Source organism: Dermacentor variabilis, chromosome 7 (genome assembly GCF_050947875.1).
Source record: "Dermacentor variabilis isolate Ectoservices chromosome 7, ASM5094787v1, whole genome shotgun sequence".
NCBI classification, from domain to species: domain Eukaryota; kingdom Metazoa; phylum Arthropoda; class Arachnida; order Ixodida; family Ixodidae; genus Dermacentor; species Dermacentor variabilis.
Genome location: NC_134574.1, coordinates 162,618,286 through 162,636,140, shown reverse-complemented (window position 1 = coordinate 162,636,140; position 17,855 = coordinate 162,618,286). Strand labels below are relative to the sequence as shown.

Genomic DNA, 17,855 nt, shown 5'->3' with positions numbered 1-17,855 from the left:
GACGACCTTGGTTACGGCGAGGCCGACGGCGACGCGAAACGTGGGAACGGGCGCCAAAGAGCTGCGCTGCAAAAAAAAGCTCTGCTTCAAAAACATGAAAAGAAGCTTCGCAGATGTATGCTAATACGAGTCCCTTATACCTCAAGGACAGTGAAGCGAGTTCTCACACCATTCGAATGAAAAACAGTGCTCCTTGGAGAGCGTCGGGGCTAGAAGTCTCGAGGTTACCCACGCAGCTACCCCTAAAGCAGGCGATGACGTACTTAGACCACATAGCTTAGTACCAGGTGTGATCCCAGGCAGGCCCGCGGACTCCGAAGTCAACACCGATGAGACGCTGGTTGCGAGGGAATACAAACGCTGAATTTCTTGTTATTAACAAACTAAGCCAAATGTGATTGTAGCCGAGAAGCAGAGATTCGATGCCCACGAAATATTTGTCAACCTTGCCCCGCCCCTCCCCCCCCCCCCCCCCCGTAGCTTACCCAATAAGTGGAGCCAGTTAAACGAAATGTGAGAAACAGATATTATGAATTACTGGCTAACATAAACGCACAAGTAAATTGTCTCTTCGAGTGAGGTGTACTCAAGCTAACGTTTATTCTGTATGTTGGATAATTACGTTTCAAAGCAAATATTCGACACTCTTACGCAAGTTACGTTGCTTGCGGTTTTTGACTGAAATCGATACTGAGCACGCCGGCCTTCAACGCTGCACGAAAACGACTGCGAAATTCCTCTTAACAGTACCGCTATAAAGAAAGTTTCAACCTTTTCTAGAGAGTTGCGGTATTTGCACACTCGCAGTGCATGGTTCAGAGAGCTAGAAGGCACGCTTTGCGATAGCAGTGATTCATATCCAATAGGTCGACAAAGAGTTACAAGACGATTTCCTTAGTGATGCAGTCACATCACTGAGAACTTGTATATTGCACAAATAGACCTCATTGACAGTCGCAATTATTGCTCAGAGTAGTAACATTAGATTATGGAAATGTTTTTTTAAAATTACGTCCTGACTAATTAATTTATGGCATATATGTAATTTACAAATTGTAGCTGGTGATTACGCATGGCGTATCTATTTGGAACAAATTCTCAGGGCGATCGTAGTATCTGGAGGGTAATTCGTAAATGCGCATCGAGACGCATTACGTTCCAGTTGTGTTTAAAGCGCAGCTCTTAGATGCCTGTTCCTGCGGCGAGCGTCGGCGGCTCCAGCGCTGTAACCGAGCGAACGAGCACAGCGAAAGTTGAAAGAGCGAACGCGGAGCGCGATATGAAAGACGCGAGTCGCGAACGGCGGAGACCAATGAGAGCGGCCTCTTGAGTCACGTGCGCGCGGGAAACTGGTGTCGTGGGGACTCGCCCAACTGCTCAATGCGTACTCGCGTTACTGGTCTCAGCCGGACCACTCGCTTCGTACTATCGTCTGCTCGTGTCAGCTCTCGCTTGCGTTTATTTGGTTTGCTTGGTTTGGTCTCGTTCGCGCTTGTTTCGATTATAATCGCTTGCGATTGTTTTGCAATCGCGTTGTATGCGCGACGCGAATTGTGTAGTACTTCTGCGAGCCAAGCGGCATCAGCGATTACACTGGAACCGTCGACGAGTCATGTATAAAAACCGGTGCGCTTGACCCACAGATCAAATTTTCGCCGATCGCCGACTTTTCTACATGTCTCACTCAATATATTTGCCTCAATATAACGCGAAATGAAAACAGGCGTAGAGCTGTGCTCAAATGTCGCATTAGGGATCACCGTAATCGTCGGTGAATTATTCGTGGTTGAATGCATAAAATAACATTTTGTTGAAAAGTAAATGGTACAACCGAACATTTCCCTCCCCCCCCCCCGCCCCCCAAGTTTGTTGGTACATATGTCAAAACGAGTGCCAACCTCATAATTTGTTCCAAGTGGATATGCCTTGCAAGCTCACTGCCTACAATTCGTAAATTGTAATTGTGCTTAAAAGTAATTGGTTAAAAACCTAATTTGTTTAATTTTGATAATTAGTAAATTATGCATTTCGATTTACCGTAAAAGTAATATGCATCCACTCGAGCGATCCAGTTGAATGCTTGTGACTGCGCTATTTGCCACAGCCAAATATTTCAAAATTCAGTATATTATGAAAAAAAAAGGAAACGCTAGGTAGAACACGCTAGCAGAATGACCAAGAAAGGAACCAGACAAAGCAGCGTACCTTACTGTGGAGAATTTTTTTTTATTTTCGCATATTCGGTGTTGCTGTTTTGGTGTAGTTTTCGCATTTATATCCGTGCGCCCCCGCCAGGAGTCTTTTTCCCGACGTGATTGCAGTGGTGCTCGGCGTTTCTCGGTTAACTTTTGTCACACTCGATTACGTTCCTGATTCGCGTTCCTCCTTGCCCAAACACTGCATGCGGCATTCGTCGCTGGAAACGAAGTTGTTGCGGTTCCCGCCGCAACCAGAGAACACAAAGGGACGACACGATTGGGTCTTTTTTTGAAAGTAGTAGCGGACTACTCGGGAGTGACACGGTCCAGAGACGGGCTTAAGTCTGCAGACTCTAGCGGTGATCACTGGGAAAGAACACAACAAGAACAAGTGGTCAGATTTACTGCTAATCAATGTGCAATACACAAGAGCAGAGTACTGAGCGAAATTGGCATAAGGTGCTTGACATAGCAGTGTGAAAAGCTAACTAGGTAAAAAAAAATATGAGGTAGGACATTCGCACATGCGTTCAAAATTAAAATTTAATGGAAAAATGTATGTGATAATTTTTTATGCAACGGTGAAAGCACCAAGAATTAAAACAGGAGGAAAACAGCCAAAACTGATAACAAGGTAACAGAATAGTACATACACTCTAACGTATGTGGTTAAGGATAATCCAGATGTGAACGCTCATCTTGTGTTATGTAACTTCCAATTAGATCCTAAATTAAACAAAGCGCTTGTGTCAACCCTCGTTATGTCATCAGTGTCTGATTGTTACGTTGCGATATCCTGGATTAGCCATAATGGCACGTCAGTGGGTAATAATGCTGCCACGAACAATTCACAGAGCCGCACTGCATGACGGTTAGTCATCTTAAAATTGGCGCGGCTCCTGTTAAGCGCAGAAAGAAGGCTAAAGGAAGCAAGTGAAAATGCGCCTCAGCGTTGGCTAATGTAACGTTGTATACCTCTTGTATGCTAGTTAAGGGTACCCATGTGTGGTTTTCTGTAGCCGAAGGGCGACAGTTCGTAAACTATGCTTAGGCTGCTTCGCCTTACCTTTCGAATTGTATTGCACTTATCGAAGAGTCAGACCGCTTTCATCATCGACTCTAGCACTCTTTTTTCAGTGATCAGTATGCTTGAATATAAGCTCATAAAAACATAAAAAGACCATTAGACCACAGACTGGATTCCGCCTTAGCGGAGAGGCGAACCTTTTTGCGGGTATATACTTTGCTCGCGCATTTGTCTTTAACGCCTCTAGTCGCAAGCTATGGTGCACTGTCAATAAATGAGTAAAATCCACAAAGTTATTTTCCGTGGTGCCACAAGCTGTCTTGCAAGAAAACGAAGATGTTTGAAAGATCATTTCTGCATTTTATATTGATCATTGTACCTACATAGTACTTAAGTTTCGACGTAGTATGCATTTAATAACGTCGCGTTTTAATAAAAACATTTGAATCACTGGCTATCACCACGCGTTAAAGTTTTATGTTGGCACCAGGCATCACGACGCTTGAAAGCTTCTACGTCATCGCTGACTTAAGGCGCTATGTCAAATATTTCGTCGAACGGGTTAGCGCTTTTAGTAGAGTGGTTGTGTACAGCAGTACCCTGCTTTCTGAACTGATGCGCAATATAGGGCAAGCAGAGGGAGATGTGCACCAGCGTATCAGTTTACTCGTTTTTATTTCTTGAAAATTATTATCAATGCAATTATCAAAAAGAATTCGCGTTCACAAATTTCAACACCATGACTGAAGGTATGCTTATTTAACTTTGGCAAGGGTGAGAGCCTTCTAATGGTCTTGGGAACTGCAATAGCACAATATCCTCGGTTGTACACTCAATATACTTATGCTGTCATTCAAACTAGTCGTTGGTTGACTTGTAGTATTAGCGTGTAGAGATCCCTCGATAGTTGACTGTTTCGAATGGTGGTACGCGTGTAGTATCAGTGCGCACAATCATGCACACGCAGCGCGAACTCGACACAGCTGTGTGAATCCTTTTTAAGCAGTAACGAGTTCTGCAGGGCGCTAGTGTAAACGTGAAATTCTACAAAACAAGAGAGAAGACCACAGGAAGACGAGTCTTGGAGTGATCTATAGTGATCGAGCGCGGCTAATTTCTGGGGGCAACGTCTCAATATGGGGGCTTGCCTAAGTCAGGACTACCTTGTCGAACACAATTGCCATTGCCGAAACGCTTTGCTGGACCATCGTTGATCCAGGTTGATCAACCCTTTGTCAGCAGTAGGAAAACCTTGAAAATTTAACGCCTAGGGAAAACCAATGACACCATGAGGAAACACCTGAAAAACCTGCAAATTTGAAAGACTCTAATCTGAAATACTCATAGAAAAGACAAGCTTTTACTCTGGTTGCTTTGTATCCGGGAAATTGGTAGCTACAGTGGTTATTGGTGAAGCTAATGTTCTGCCAGAAGAAAGGAATCTTTTTAACTTAACGTATACGCAATCCGCAAATATTGGCGTCTTAAGCCTGCTTTGTGAGTGTAAGCCTGGCTTGGAGGTTGTGTTATCATCAAACACTTGATTCAGTCCAATCTCATAGTGCATCTCACCCAATTTACAGCTTACTGATAGGAATTATTAAAAATAATTAACCGGTATAGTAACTTAAACTATAAAGAAAAATTTTTTGCACCTGAGCAGCTAACGCTTTCGTATTCGTATAGTTTTTATAAAAACAATAAGAACAATAAGCCTATAAAAATCCGAACATTTGAAAATGCCAATGTAGTAGACATGCTGAAGTCACTTCACGGAGTTCTACTGACACTGCAGAAATGAGAATCTGTGTATTTGCCATCTCAGCCGTAAATTTTTATCTAGATATGAGTTTAGGTGAGTCCGTAGCAGAAAAGCATTTCTCCTTAGCTTTCTGCCTATAAATCGTTATTTGGAGGAGAGTTTTGCATATAATGTATTGAAAGAGCATTCACTCAACACTCACCAGTTGCGCACGTGCGCATGCATTCATTGCGGCTTCTGAAGTTGTTGTCATTTCCCTGACATCCACCGTAGATAAAGAGGCGGCACAGCCCTCTTTTGAAGTTGTAGTAATACCGATACAGGGTTCCGTTACACGGGCCTCTGTCGGGCCACTCGGTGCATTGCATGTAGGTGGGATCGTCTTCGAAGCAAGCAGCTCCTGTGAATATTTTTTGAGGAGGTAACGCACTTATGCACGATCTTGTTAGCTCGATGCACATGAATTATATTATATAAAGACACTACCACAAATAAACAAATCTTGTCGAAATAAACTGTGTACTGATACAACCTGCCAAAGGAACAGCTGTCATGAAACTATGGAAATGTAAGCACGCATTTTCTGTGCTAATTTTCAAGGTTTCTGGTCTGTTGTAGCAGTAAGTGCCTATTTGATTTCAAAAGATGGTCTCTTCCATATTGACACTCACACGCATGCCTATCTAAAAGAGGGCTTGTCTTCTGCTATCGAAAATCTTATGGCTGAGGGCATTACGAATCCGTTCCACACTTAGCACTGGGTGTTTATCACGCTATGAAAATGTATTTAACCAAGGAACTGTCAGAAAAACATGGTTTAAGCTCCGTGCCACCTTGTATTAGCTCTTACATATGATCTTGCAAATTTAGGAGTCACCCTGGATGACTAAATACTTGAGTCTTTCTTGTGTATTCTTACGCGCCAAAGTGGCTAACTTTAATTACATGTTGTACACTGGGCCTAAATACAATTTCAAGTGATCTTTGTCGTAGCTGTCGCAGTGATACGGCGGTGCGAGTGGCAGAAACTTTTTTTCAGGGAGCATGGGGCTGCGGCGGCGTGAAGTTATGTTGGAAACCAAGGGAACTGAAGCAGCGAACAAATACCTAGTCCGAGAATAATAGAGCGCGAAAGATAAGAGTTCGCTCTTACCATTTATACATGCAAGAAGGACTGCTCCCAGGCAGAGAGCCCACGCCATTGTTTTTCTGAAACAAAAGTCATTAGTATGTGTTCGAGTGGTAAATGCAATGAAGAGAGTAGCAATAATTAAATAGCAATACGCTAATTATCAGAACACCCCAAAATATTGTTAGTTTTGTTCAATTCATCGACTCTTTCCGTGGCAAAACTTATCTCGAAATTTTTTTACTGCGACAGTCATTAAATACTGGAATGCGGGTTCACCTTGTACTTCCGGCCGTCCGTCTATTCCGCTACACTGACGATGGTGGTTGTCCTCACTAACGTTATTTTGTCGTTGTGAGCCAACATCATTGTCCCCAGCGTGATTACTGCTATAGGGTGGAAAAAAATAAAGCTTTATCCATAGCTAGAACCACTGGCATTTGAGCCCATGCCACTGCAGCAACAGTAGTGCACAAATAGTGCAAGATTTCGTGTTCATCATGGACTACGCAAGCAGTAGGGTCCGTGGACGCATCTAACATACCAGATCAAGCATTACATAAGTTTTAAAGTTTGAATAACAGCGCAAAGACACCATAGGCGACAGAACAGAGAACAGGGCGCTGGATAGCATCCGACTGAAGCGGTTCATATTGAAAAGGGCTCGTTGTACTTGTAATGAAATCAAGACGGTGTAAAATTGGGCTTGTTGATAAAATATGCTTTAATGTTTGATTAACACCGCCAGGAAACTAGAGGAGACAGAACAGCGCTCTGTTCCTTCCATGTTTTACCTACAAGCCCAATCTTACACCCTTTTCAATTACATTACTTTAGTGTCACTTAAGCGGCGAATGATTAGAATTAGTGGGTCGCATAGAACTGGTTATCGGCAAGATGGTCGTGTCGGCGTGCAGTAGTTCTGTCGCCAGGCTCAAAAGAGTGTTCGATGACACAAACCAAGCGTATATGACAGTGGCGATGATGAGTATCATACAAACCACATACAATCTTGGCTGCCGCATGAATCAAGTGTTTGTTGGAAAATAACGTTAAGAACATCAACGGCGTAACCAAAAACAAGGACATTGCAACGACAACGCCGACCTAGTTTATAAAAAAAAATATTTATTTCACAAAAATTCACAGCCGCCAAGTGCAAGGTATAGACCGACGACAAATGCGCAGGTAAAAATGTTCGATGAAATTTCGTTTTGACATTGCCTAATTTTGGTCATGACATCAGTTGTAGAATTTTCAGCCTCAGAGATAAGTGTGACCAATGCAGTCGTGGGCATGAGCCACTATTTGGGGCCTTGACAAGGACATCGTTCGCCGAGAACTTTAAGATGGACTTCAATGCACCGGATCATTTGGTTTGGCTGGCGGCAACAGTTGCATGAGTTATGATCTCCGATTATGGTGCAGCTATATACGTTGTGAAATTCGAAACTTACGCTCACACCTTAGTATTCTCAGGCTTCTCACATCTAAGTGGCAAAAGTTTCGTGAAGCGATGCTTTATTTGCCTACCCTCCCGGGTTTGGTATATCTGCTACAGTTGCTGGTTGAGTCACTATCAGTGCGGATGTATTTGTGTACTGATATCCAAAGTTTAAATGTGCGACGAATAATAGTACTAGCAAACATCTTTATAGTTACTCCTGTATGTTGATCGAGAAAGTAGTGTGAGGAAGCACACCTGGGTAGCTCAGCATAATAAAAAATCCTGCAAGAAACCTGGACATACATTGTCGCCTCATAGGTATCTTTAAGGTACATTGGCGTGTTATTGGAATAGTGCTAACATTTTCATGGAATAGTTTATTTACTTCATTTTCTTTAATTTGCCATTCGGCATGGGCCACTGGGAATGCGCTCATTCGAGGCCAATCCTCCAGAATGTGTATGTGCCTTGTGGCGCAAGAGGCACAGAATCCTCAAATGTAGCGAGGTATGTGTCATTCTACTCTTTGCAAGCTTATACCTGCCATCACTCATCTCCCGTCGACAAGTATCACATCGCCTTCGGCCTTGTGATATCACTACGTAGACGTCGCATACAGCGCATACACCTGATTTGATGTTTTCATTCCGACATAACTTGTGAGCGATGGGCTGTATCAACGCCAGCGCACATTTTGATCACCATGAAGCGGAGTTTCAGACAAGTGGTGCGTGTGAAAACTTACGTACCCAATGACGATGGGTACAATTGCGTTTAATTTTATCCTATGCAGCGTTCGACCACATGATATGTTCACGTCTATCCACTGCTTACTTCACTACTTTAAACTGGTACAGTTTTTATGTTGATGTATTACACCGCTGACAAGCTATGCCGAAACTGAAACATATAATCAGGCGGGTGTGCTGTGTGAGACGTCTACGCAGGGATATAACGAGTGCGAAGTCTATGTGACATTTGTTGAGGGAAGAACGGTGACGGCAGGCGTACGCAAAGTACAGCGCACATCTTGGAACGGCTGAGGACTCAGTACCTCTTTTGCCACAGTGGGGCATACCATTCTGGAGGGTAGGCCAAGACTGAGCATACACGCGGGGGCACAAACTAAACGGCAAAATAGGAAAAAAAGAAGTAAACAAAAGGGTATTCACTCACTGTAATGCGCTATTCCATTATAGGTGTTTAGAAACACCTATAAACCGACATTGGATATTCAGCTTTTACGCAGGATTCTTGCGCTGAATAAAGGTGCACTTATTCACGCTGGTTGGTCGGTCAGCCCGTGGGCTAGTACAACCTTTCGGCGCCATATAAATTTTGTATATGTATCCAAACTTTTCTCCGTCTAATACTGACCGAACCACCAGCAGCAAGCAGGAACAGCACAAGCACCCACGCCAAGCCGGGTAAGGTTGGCAAAGAAAGCTTCGTTTTACAAATTGTACTTGTTTAACGTTTGGGCCTTTGCTATGGGTAAACACAAGCCACGCATGAGCTTTCATTCCGCATAGGATGAAAGTAATCACAATTGTGCGCATCGCCGTTAGCTGTACGGAGTTCAATACAACTACGTCACATGACTTCCAATATGAGCGTCGAATGAGCATACTATTTGGTCCGAATGCATAAATTTATGAAACCTATGTCCACAGCTGTTTGGCCGAAGGCTTGTAATAACGTTTTCCTAGGCGGTCCAAATTTTGTTATTTAACTCTATTTGATTACAGAATCTAGGTGCATCATGTTCTTTTTTCTTAATGTGTCATCAAGGTGAGGTTGCCTTATGATCAGTGTTGTGAGTTTTGAGAAGTTGTGTAAAACAGACATCATTTCGCTTGCCATCATTCAATAGGATAGTGTCGAAGCACCTACATTGCCCGACTTTTTGGCAGTGTGTCGCACGATTTGGGAATTCATTATTTTTCTTATGTAACTGTTGAAATTAATTGTTTGTGTAATTTGTTTAAACCACCGCTGGTCATGCAGTTGCTGGTTTAGAGTTCTTGCTTTTGAAGCTGGATGAATCTATTTGAAGATACTAGGAGGACTTAACTGCTACAACTTGTTTCATGAGCAAATGATGCCTTGCTTTGAAAGATGTTTGAAAAGTCCTGAAATCCATTGTTTTTGTTGCTGTTGTTGTGCCCTCAAATCATACCTCATACCAAAGACGGTGCGAGGCATGATGGCAATGATTTGTTATCTCTGGGGTCAAAACTTCTACAATTGATGCCGCAAGTGATAATAATAATAATATTTGGGGTTTTACGTGCCAAAACCACTTTCTGATTATGAGGCACGCCGTAGTGGAGGACTCCGGAAATTTTGACCAGCTGGGGTTCTTTAACGTGCACCTAAATCTAAGCACACGAGTGTTTTCGCATTTCGCCCCCATCGAAATGCAGCCGCCGTGGCCGGGATTCGATCCCGCGACCTCGTGCTCAGCAGCCCAACACCATAGCCACTGAGCAACCACGGCGGGTGCCGCAAGTGAGGTGAAGCAATGCCACTATGGACATTCAGTGAAAGTTATTTTTCCCTCAACAAGTGCTGCTACATCTGGCCTTAGAGGGCTGTGAATATTGTGAATTAATATTTGAAAGGAAAAATAATTGGCGAGGCAGTTGCGACGTCTTTGTTGTGTCGAGGTCTATCGGTTTCGGTTTTAATTCTGCTCGTGCCGGCAATTCCGTCTGACCACTTTGTGTAACTTCTACGTCACCGTGTCATCGCTCTTCTGTACATAATAAATGATGACGTGGCTGGGAGAGAGTCGCTTACCTCGGAAGCGCCTAGTTCGTTCCTTTCCCCCGGCGCTCCGCGCTTCGGGCCTCTCTTTGTCCATGTAACTCAACGACCGCCCGCACCTTGCCATGTTTACGCTCGTGTCACCTTTTCGATACTGCAGTCGTTGATATCTTCATCGTTTTTATTTAGACCAATTACCTGATTCTTAGGACATCCTGGTTCGTGGGTATGCGTTGTGTTTCTTGCTAATAATCACCACTGTTATGCACAGCTTTTTTGTGCTGCCGACGCTGCTGTTACAAGCATGACGAGAAAAAATCGCCGAAGGAATTGCACGGGAAGACACTGTCATCTTGCCAAGAAGAACTACTGATGATGATGTGGTATTCTGTTGAGTAAAATGTGTGACCGAATAGTGCCTTACGTGTGGTAAGGTTCACTCAGTGGAGCGATGAATTTAAAATGGTAATAAGTAAGATGGATGTAAAGATGCCGATTAGCTGTCGCTGTAAAAGTGCGTAAAAGCATAACTACAACTTGTATGGCATGCAAAGATTGCTGTTGTCACCCTCGGCCATACTGCTTGTTCTGGCCTCCGAAATACATGCGCCAGCACTACCACTCGCAGAGTCCATGTGCACGCTAAACCTTGCGCTAATTGACCGGCACTGTAGTTACGAAATAGCACAGCGGTTAACGTGCACGACTCGAAAGGTCAAATTGCTGCACTGACATGGTATTGAGTTTGAGTGGTGGCAGTTGTGGATAAAATCTTTTTTCCTTTAGTCCTATGGGGCTGGCGTAGCTGGGGTCGACGAGTCAGTTTGACGAGAAAAGAAAATATGGATGAGGACACGTGTGTGATACCGAATGAATGAATGACTGGATGTGTGGAAGAACAACGAAAACCCAGTTTTGAGCCTTTTGCTGCCGGGGCAGGAAAAAAAATATGAAAAGAAGAGCAAGAGAACCATGGGACATAAGGAGCCTGTCGCGTGTGATGGCTTTCTAAAAAGAGACACTGCTTTTACCCAAGGAGTCCAGAATGGCTTACTGACGTCTGTGTCTTGTTACGACGTCATTTGCGCAGCTGCTATTACTAGGCGGGTATGGCTAAGCGAGCTACGATGGTTCGTTCGGAACAACGTGGGCAGCCAACCACACGTGGTGATGTTCAGTGCCAAGAAAGAAAAAAAAAACCACTTACGCTACAAACATTGTTGTCCTGTCCGCACAATACACGAGGCATGTGCTTGTTTGGCCTACATAACAACGGTTACGTGCTCGTCACTAGAACTGTTTCTCCGATTGGCTATTGTCAACGGATTGTACATATTTTGTATAATAATGACGATCAGCTGGAAGCCAGCGGCACTCTTTGTAATGTTTTGTTTGCCCACACTGCCATCCACTTTATGAACTTTTGCAGCAGTCGTAATGCATAAACAACATAAAATATTTCCCTATTATCGAAAACGTAAGTGATCACATACCGTAACGTGGCTTATAAGATTAAGTGACATAACCTATAACACACTCGTCCTCTGAAATGTCAATGATTAAGCTGAGGGAAAACCGTCGGTGTTAATAAGCCACCAATGCAAAGTATTCTCGGTTCGCTGCGCACAGTGGCCGTGTCTTAATCGTTAGAATGCTCGGCCTGGAAGTGCGTGATTGTTTATTTCAGCGCAGTTTGTGTGCATTTTTATTTGCCGCATTGTGCCATGGGGCCTTAAACCGTTTTTCTTAGTTCTGAACTGCCGCACGCAGCAAAACCTTAAGGAATCAAATATTCAGCAAGGGTTTCGGTTAGTGATTATAACAGCCCGTTTTTGTTACTAAATCTAAAGCGCGAAGTTGTATCACGCAATAATTTGGGCGTCGACATTTCAGAAGAAAAATGTTCTCTAAGTCCATGGACGTGAAGAAAATACAAGAGATTCGTCAAAAAATAGAATAAGAGGCCTTGAATGCCCTTACGTTGATTGAATAATGAAAACATTTATTATTGCATTTGTGTTATCAACTTCGAGCAAAATGTTGGGTACAAAGTTGCAGCCTATATATGATAAACTGGGCCCCTTGTATGCTTATAGAACTGCCTTGAAATGACGATGTAACAAAGAAAAGTAATAGCCGAAGCTGTAGTGGTAGACGAGTATTGCAAGCAGTTCGAAGCATCACGTTCCAAAAAGACAGCTTTGGTAAGCAAAAAATGAGACACCTGGACCGCATTGGCACTGTCATTTGAAGTTATGGCACCTACTCCTATGACGAAAGCTCTGCTGCTTATGGCTTGTGAATTGTAGTGAACCCGTGATGATAACAGCCTACTAGGCTATATTTCAACATAGAAAAATTTTCATGGCCGATTTTAAACGACTTTCTTATAAAACAGAGTAACGTTCCCTTTGTGCATAATTTTGCCGGGACTATTTGTTGGGTGTCGCCCTGCGCCACTAATGAAGTGTCATCCGACATATCGCAATCTCTGAGGTCGCGGGAATGGATCGGAATAATCAAGTAATTGTACTAATGAAGGATTATTTTAGCTGTAAAATCGCATGACTTCCATGGTTGCTATGTTTTCGGCAATGAAACCAATGTTAGGATGAAAGAACTAAAAGATGAAAGATAGAAGGTTACTAGAACTGAAGTTAAGTAAAGTGGAAAGTTGGGCTAGTTGGTAAGGTATGATGGTTACCAGAACGTTCGTTCTGATGTTACTACAATGCTAACCTGAACTCACCTTTGCCCATCAAAGCTACGATTAGGCAGTCTGATGACGTTCTAAGGGCACGTGGTGGAAACAATAGACAAAGTAATTTTAACTGAGTACCAATATCGCAGCGCACGCAGGCTTGTAGCAAACATGCCCTAGGAAAGACAGGCACTAACAAAGTATTGTCCCGCTGCTCTCATTCCGAGCCTCGCATTTTTCGTACGATAGTTTTGTCTAGCCAGAGTGTACTGGCCCTCACTAGTATGCATCGTCCATGAGGGCGGTTGACCGATATTACGATTACACCATTAACCCTAAAAGGTAAGTACGTCCGGTTGTTCTCAAAAATGGTTTGATGCTAGGCTTTTTTAAGGTGGTTTTGTCAGCTGGCTACTCGACGAAAGTCACAAATCTTCGTCTCGTTGATTATGAGATCTAAATTTCTTGTCATCATCGGACGCAACTGAAAACGACAATGTTAGACCGGTATATGCGTACACAGAATATTGCACACGACTGAATTAGTTTGCAGTAGAGACAACGACGACTCTTACCCGCAATGTTGGCTCGGAATCCTTCGAGACGCAGTTCACGAAAATGCGATTATCTCGTAACTCGCATTGGATGCCGTGATTGACTCACCTGTCCAACTGTCCTGGTTCCAAAGCGGGAAACAGGAGCACGTGCACCGTCAATGCTTGCACAGAGACAATGGCAGAGACATAATACGCGCAGCACGAACAACCGAAGGAGTTTGTTTTCCTCGCGCAAGCTGTCTGTCAGAATGTACCTGTCGTTTCAGTTTTCTTTTCAAGGTCTGCGTGCGGACTTTTTAAGCATTGTCTGACCCCCGGCTTGCCGACGTTATTATTCACTTTGTGCGCCGCACATTCGGTAGCCGCTGACGTAGCTGCGACAGATTTTATTTGCCAGTTTTATAGAATTTCGAGAAGAGGTGCTTGGTGTTTTTAGTCGTCGTAATGGAAATATATGCGCTTACGAATCATGAGTTCACCATCGCGATGCGCTTTCCTCTGCTATAAAGCCATACAAAGGAAACTAGCGACTCATGTTAGTGTAATCGTGCAATGTCGCAATGCTGCAATGTGTACGGAGCAAAGGTGGCTTTAAAAACTAAATTTATTCGTTCCTTCCACGGCCTGATATGAATTGACAAGTTTGTTGTGGTATTTGTGTGATGACGTTTGAACGATAGTCGTCAATATTTTGTTCAGTGCTGAGCTTCCAAGAAAGTCAGCTTTTTCATGAAATCCGCAGTTCAAACACTTGTGATCGTGACTGTACATACAACGGCGCTGTACTCCCCGGCGGTCATCCAGTTTTCTTATTGAAGGACGAGAGAGGCGTGGATTTTTGTGTGCTCTTGCACTACCAGCATATAGATCAGCAGGGAGCTGCGACAGTGTACTATATCTGGTTGGGCCACTAGAACTTAAGAGTAAAATATTTTTGACACGTAGCAAGTGGTTTGAGAGTCATCTGGGTCTCATCATGTTATGTGAGGGGCTCCAGTACTCTATCAACGTGGGTAATAAGCTATACGGAAAAACTTCATGAGAGTTTTGTCTGCACTGAAACACACCAATAAGGCTTGTTCCGCAGCTGGCCGGGTCTTCTGACGGGGGCCCATTCACGACTGAGAGAAAGGGCCTTCTGTAGACGTCTGTCTGATGGCATCGATTGTCTCTGTCCGATTGGTTTGTAGTTCGGAGTACTTTCTTCTAGTTTATGCTTTTTCTTTTTACTTTATAATTTCTGTATTTCGAATAAACACAACCCTTAGATTCTCTGTTTTACTGGCTCCATTGTCTGCTTCTTCATATTGTTGTGAATAAAAAAGAAACTGAAGCCCCCGGATTCTCTTGTTCTTCTTGCTCATTTTAGCTTGAGTGCACGCTCGAAAAAAAGAAAGAAGCTACTGGGAAAATGCACAGAGGTTAACCAGGCTCAGCCTCATTACAAACAGAGCGAATATAATTTGTCAGCGTTACAAACGCTGGTAAACAGAGTGAATAAAAGTGCGCTCTCCTAATTTCACTGCAACGCAAAAATTACAGTAATTGTCAGTTGCCTTCCTCATACGTGCCAGCCCGCAAAGAAACTTAGCGTCTCCTTATCGGATTCTTAAGAGAGACTGGTCTGACGGACATATGGTGAAACACCACGGTGATTTTATAAGAGACGCTCGAGCGGAACAATTACCGGCCTTGATCGCCAGGATAAGCGCGCTTATTGCTACACCACCAGAACCACCACCACCACCACCACCACCTTCTTGATATAAATAAGTTAAAATTTATTTCTTTGAATTACGCAATATGGGAATAAACTACCGAATGAAATAAACGAAACAATAACAACGACGAAAAGGCGCCCAGTAAGTGCGAAAGCTGTTGACTGCTGCAGAATGATGAGCGCCTGTAGAAATTGGGCATTCCGAAAACAGACGAGCAAACAATGTTTTGTGAGTCGGTTTCATCAGGATACACAACGGCTGGAAAAAAGTGGAATGTTTAAAAAAAATTATCAAGGCTCAGCCCTTAGATTGCAAAAGTGCTTGCTTTGAAGGTCTTGCTAATATTTAAAACAATTATACTCAAGCTGATAGAATTTCACTTTTGGTCTTTCAGTAACGTAACCTGTCTAATGTATATTAAGGCAAGCATCCGAGCAGATATGCGTCGCGTTTTATCATAGAGTGCACACAATTTTTATCATTGAGGCCGCGCCAGGAGCAGTCACATAGAGACGTCGTTGTACATCTAAGCAAGTGCACACATCTCATAGTGCCCGATAAATAAAGGCTGTCGCAAGGGGTGTTATCTACGGAAAACTCGAGTTGTACTGCACGAACGTGCTCAAGCGCTTTGCCTTTGCGCAAGGGCGAAGGGGATGAGCAAATCGCCTCTGCCGACCTCTTACCACGTGGCCTTTATTGTAGCCGTTGGCCGCCAATTCTCTGCACACTGAGTGCCGGTAGGTTACAAGTGTAGGTGTCAGTCATTAGGCCTGATGAAAAAGAATGATGTGTCATTCTGTATTTTTTCTGGACATCTTAACCCAATTCATCGAGCACGCATCGCAGTCTCTGAAATAGAGTCAAGTGCTGGCTGATAAATGCAGCGCAGACCGCTTGTTCGCGCCTTTTATATGACAGCAAAACGTAAGCACAGTTGATACTGCACACATTAACTATTGAAAACGCTGTCTCTGACAATCTATAAAGCTGTAATTGAGCATTACTAACGCTATGATTGATAAAAGCCATAATTTCACGTTAAGAATGACACAAGCAAATCTGGGTCTGCAGTGTGTTCACGGGCCGCCATTATAACAGTCCTTTACTGGGCAGTGTTGGCTGCAGGCAACATACGAGAATTTTATCTTTTCTTGCTGAGTTTCGGTATTGAATGCGAAGTATCCAGCTAAACTACTTCAGGCGGCATTGAATGAAATGCAGCAAGCCTCATTTGTTGGTTTAGGGCATTAACACAGGGACGAGGAAGAAGTTTGGCGCACTACTGCCTCAGTGGCCCTGTATTACCATTACTTCCTGCAATAGCTTACCTGACGACTACTAGATTCAGGAGATATACAATTACTCAAGACTTCTTGAACCCAGCTGTAGCAAATTTTTCAGAATATCGACACCTCCTATTCCCTTGGCCTAAAAATTCCTTCCACACCAGAAAAACTGAAGTCATCTTTACCCAATTACGTTGTCGAATACCAAAATTAAACTTCTATCGTCACAGGGCAGGTCTGGTGCCCTCCCCTCTGTGCCCAGTCTGTGGAGAAGATGAAACAATAGATCATTTTTTCATATTCTGCCGCCGTTTCACTTCTTTAAGAAAAAATCTAGAATCAAGATTTACACAGCTTGGTTTGAGCTTTTCAATTATAAATATCCTTTCTCTAGGAGCCTCCTCTCTTGGACAGTGCCACAGGGATATTTGCTCAACCGTGGAGGATTTTATAATTGCTACAAAGAGATTGTCTTGAATTCTTAAACATTTTATTTTTGTTCATTTCCTCCAGTTAGCTTTACCATTTTCAGTTTTTTTAATAAAGATAGCCTAATTTCATCCAAATCTTGGCCAATCCCCCACAGTGGGTGTGCGCCATCGCATAAGGAATACCATACCATACCATACCATACCATACTCGCTTCTATTAACGCATGCTCAGAGTAGGCAGGAAACTGCAAGATCTCTGTCTGCAGTGGTGTCACATGCGTGATAGGAATGAAATGAAATGTATACCCATGGTTCACATGTGACGAGACTTTTCGGTACCAATTCCAAACGAAGCGATACATTGCTTAGGGTGAAGTCCACGTCCACTTTTATTGTAGTGGTACCCATATTGCAGAAAAGGTTGCGCTAACTATTCCTTCTTTTCGTTGATTATGCGTGGATAGGAAATAAACATCCTTTCCGGTAAATATATGACTCGTGAGTTAAAGTTTAAGAGAACTTGAAAATTATACGTTACACAGATTTGTATGAACGCCATTCGTCAAAAGCAAATTTACATTGCACGATTTCTTTTTGTTGCCACGGAAACAGCCGTATTTATGCTCGGCTCTCTATCGTGTTAATATTTTCGGAATTCTATGCAGCAAATGTTGCTTAGAATGGCAAAAATGATTATTTTTGGTGACGCCACTGTGTCACGAGGGTTCACATTTGAGCTGCTTGCGTGCGCTCCATTAATAACCGCTGTGACGCGTTCGTTGAAGAGTCGAAGTGTGAGTTTCTTACGTCATCGTGACTCTGTC

At 43.3% G+C, this 17,855-nt stretch overlaps 2 protein-coding genes across 4 annotated transcripts in view; one reads left to right on the top strand and one right to left on the bottom strand.

Moving 5' to 3' along the window:
* Nucleotides 1–2,206: 2,206 nt before the first annotated feature.
* Nucleotides 2,207–13,837, bottom strand: LOC142588367 (BPTI/Kunitz domain-containing protein-like). 3 transcript variants are annotated; one of them, XM_075700003.1, is made up of 5 exons: nt 13,609–13,763; nt 6,396–6,505; nt 6,141–6,196; nt 5,190–5,387; nt 2,207–2,564 (listed from the first exon to the last, which is right to left on the bottom strand). In XM_075700003.1, exons 3-5 carry the CDS (start codon nt 6,187–6,189, stop codon nt 2,362–2,364), a joined length of 450 nt encoding a protein of 149 aa, XP_075556118.1. In that variant the 5' UTR covers nt 6,190–6,196; nt 6,396–6,505; nt 13,609–13,763; the 3' UTR covers nt 2,207–2,361. The 3 variants fall into 3 exon arrangements, with proteins under 3 accessions (XP_075556118.1, XP_075556119.1, XP_075556117.1); XM_075700004.1 differs by lacking the exon at nt 6,396–6,505 and having other exon boundaries at nt 13,697–13,837; XM_075700002.1 differs by lacking the exon at nt 6,396–6,505 and having other exon boundaries at nt 13,609–13,764.
* The window catches only part of LOC142588365 (uncharacterized), a 198,391-nt gene continuing 193,761 nt past the window's right edge, over nt 13,226–17,855 (top strand). The window contains exon 1 of the mRNA XM_075699999.1: nt 13,226–13,375. The gene's annotated coding sequence lies outside the window, so the exon portion shown is untranslated. The remainder of the gene's footprint in view (nt 13,376–17,855) is intronic.

Bases quoted from the DNA above. Each gene is read 5' to 3' on its own strand.
- LOC142588367 (XM_075700004.1), bottom strand. From the start codon at position 6,189: ATGGCGTGGGCTCTCTGCCTGGGAGCAGTCCTTCTTGCATGTATAAAT. The intron at 5,388-6,140 runs GTAAGAGCGAAC...AAATATTCACAG, and splicing joins CCTTCTTGCATGTATAAATG to GAGCTGCTTGCTTCGAAGAC. The intron at 2,565-5,189 runs GTGAGTGTTGAG...GTTCTTTCCCAG, and splicing joins CATGCGCACGTGCGCAACTG to TGATCACCGCTAGAGTCTGC.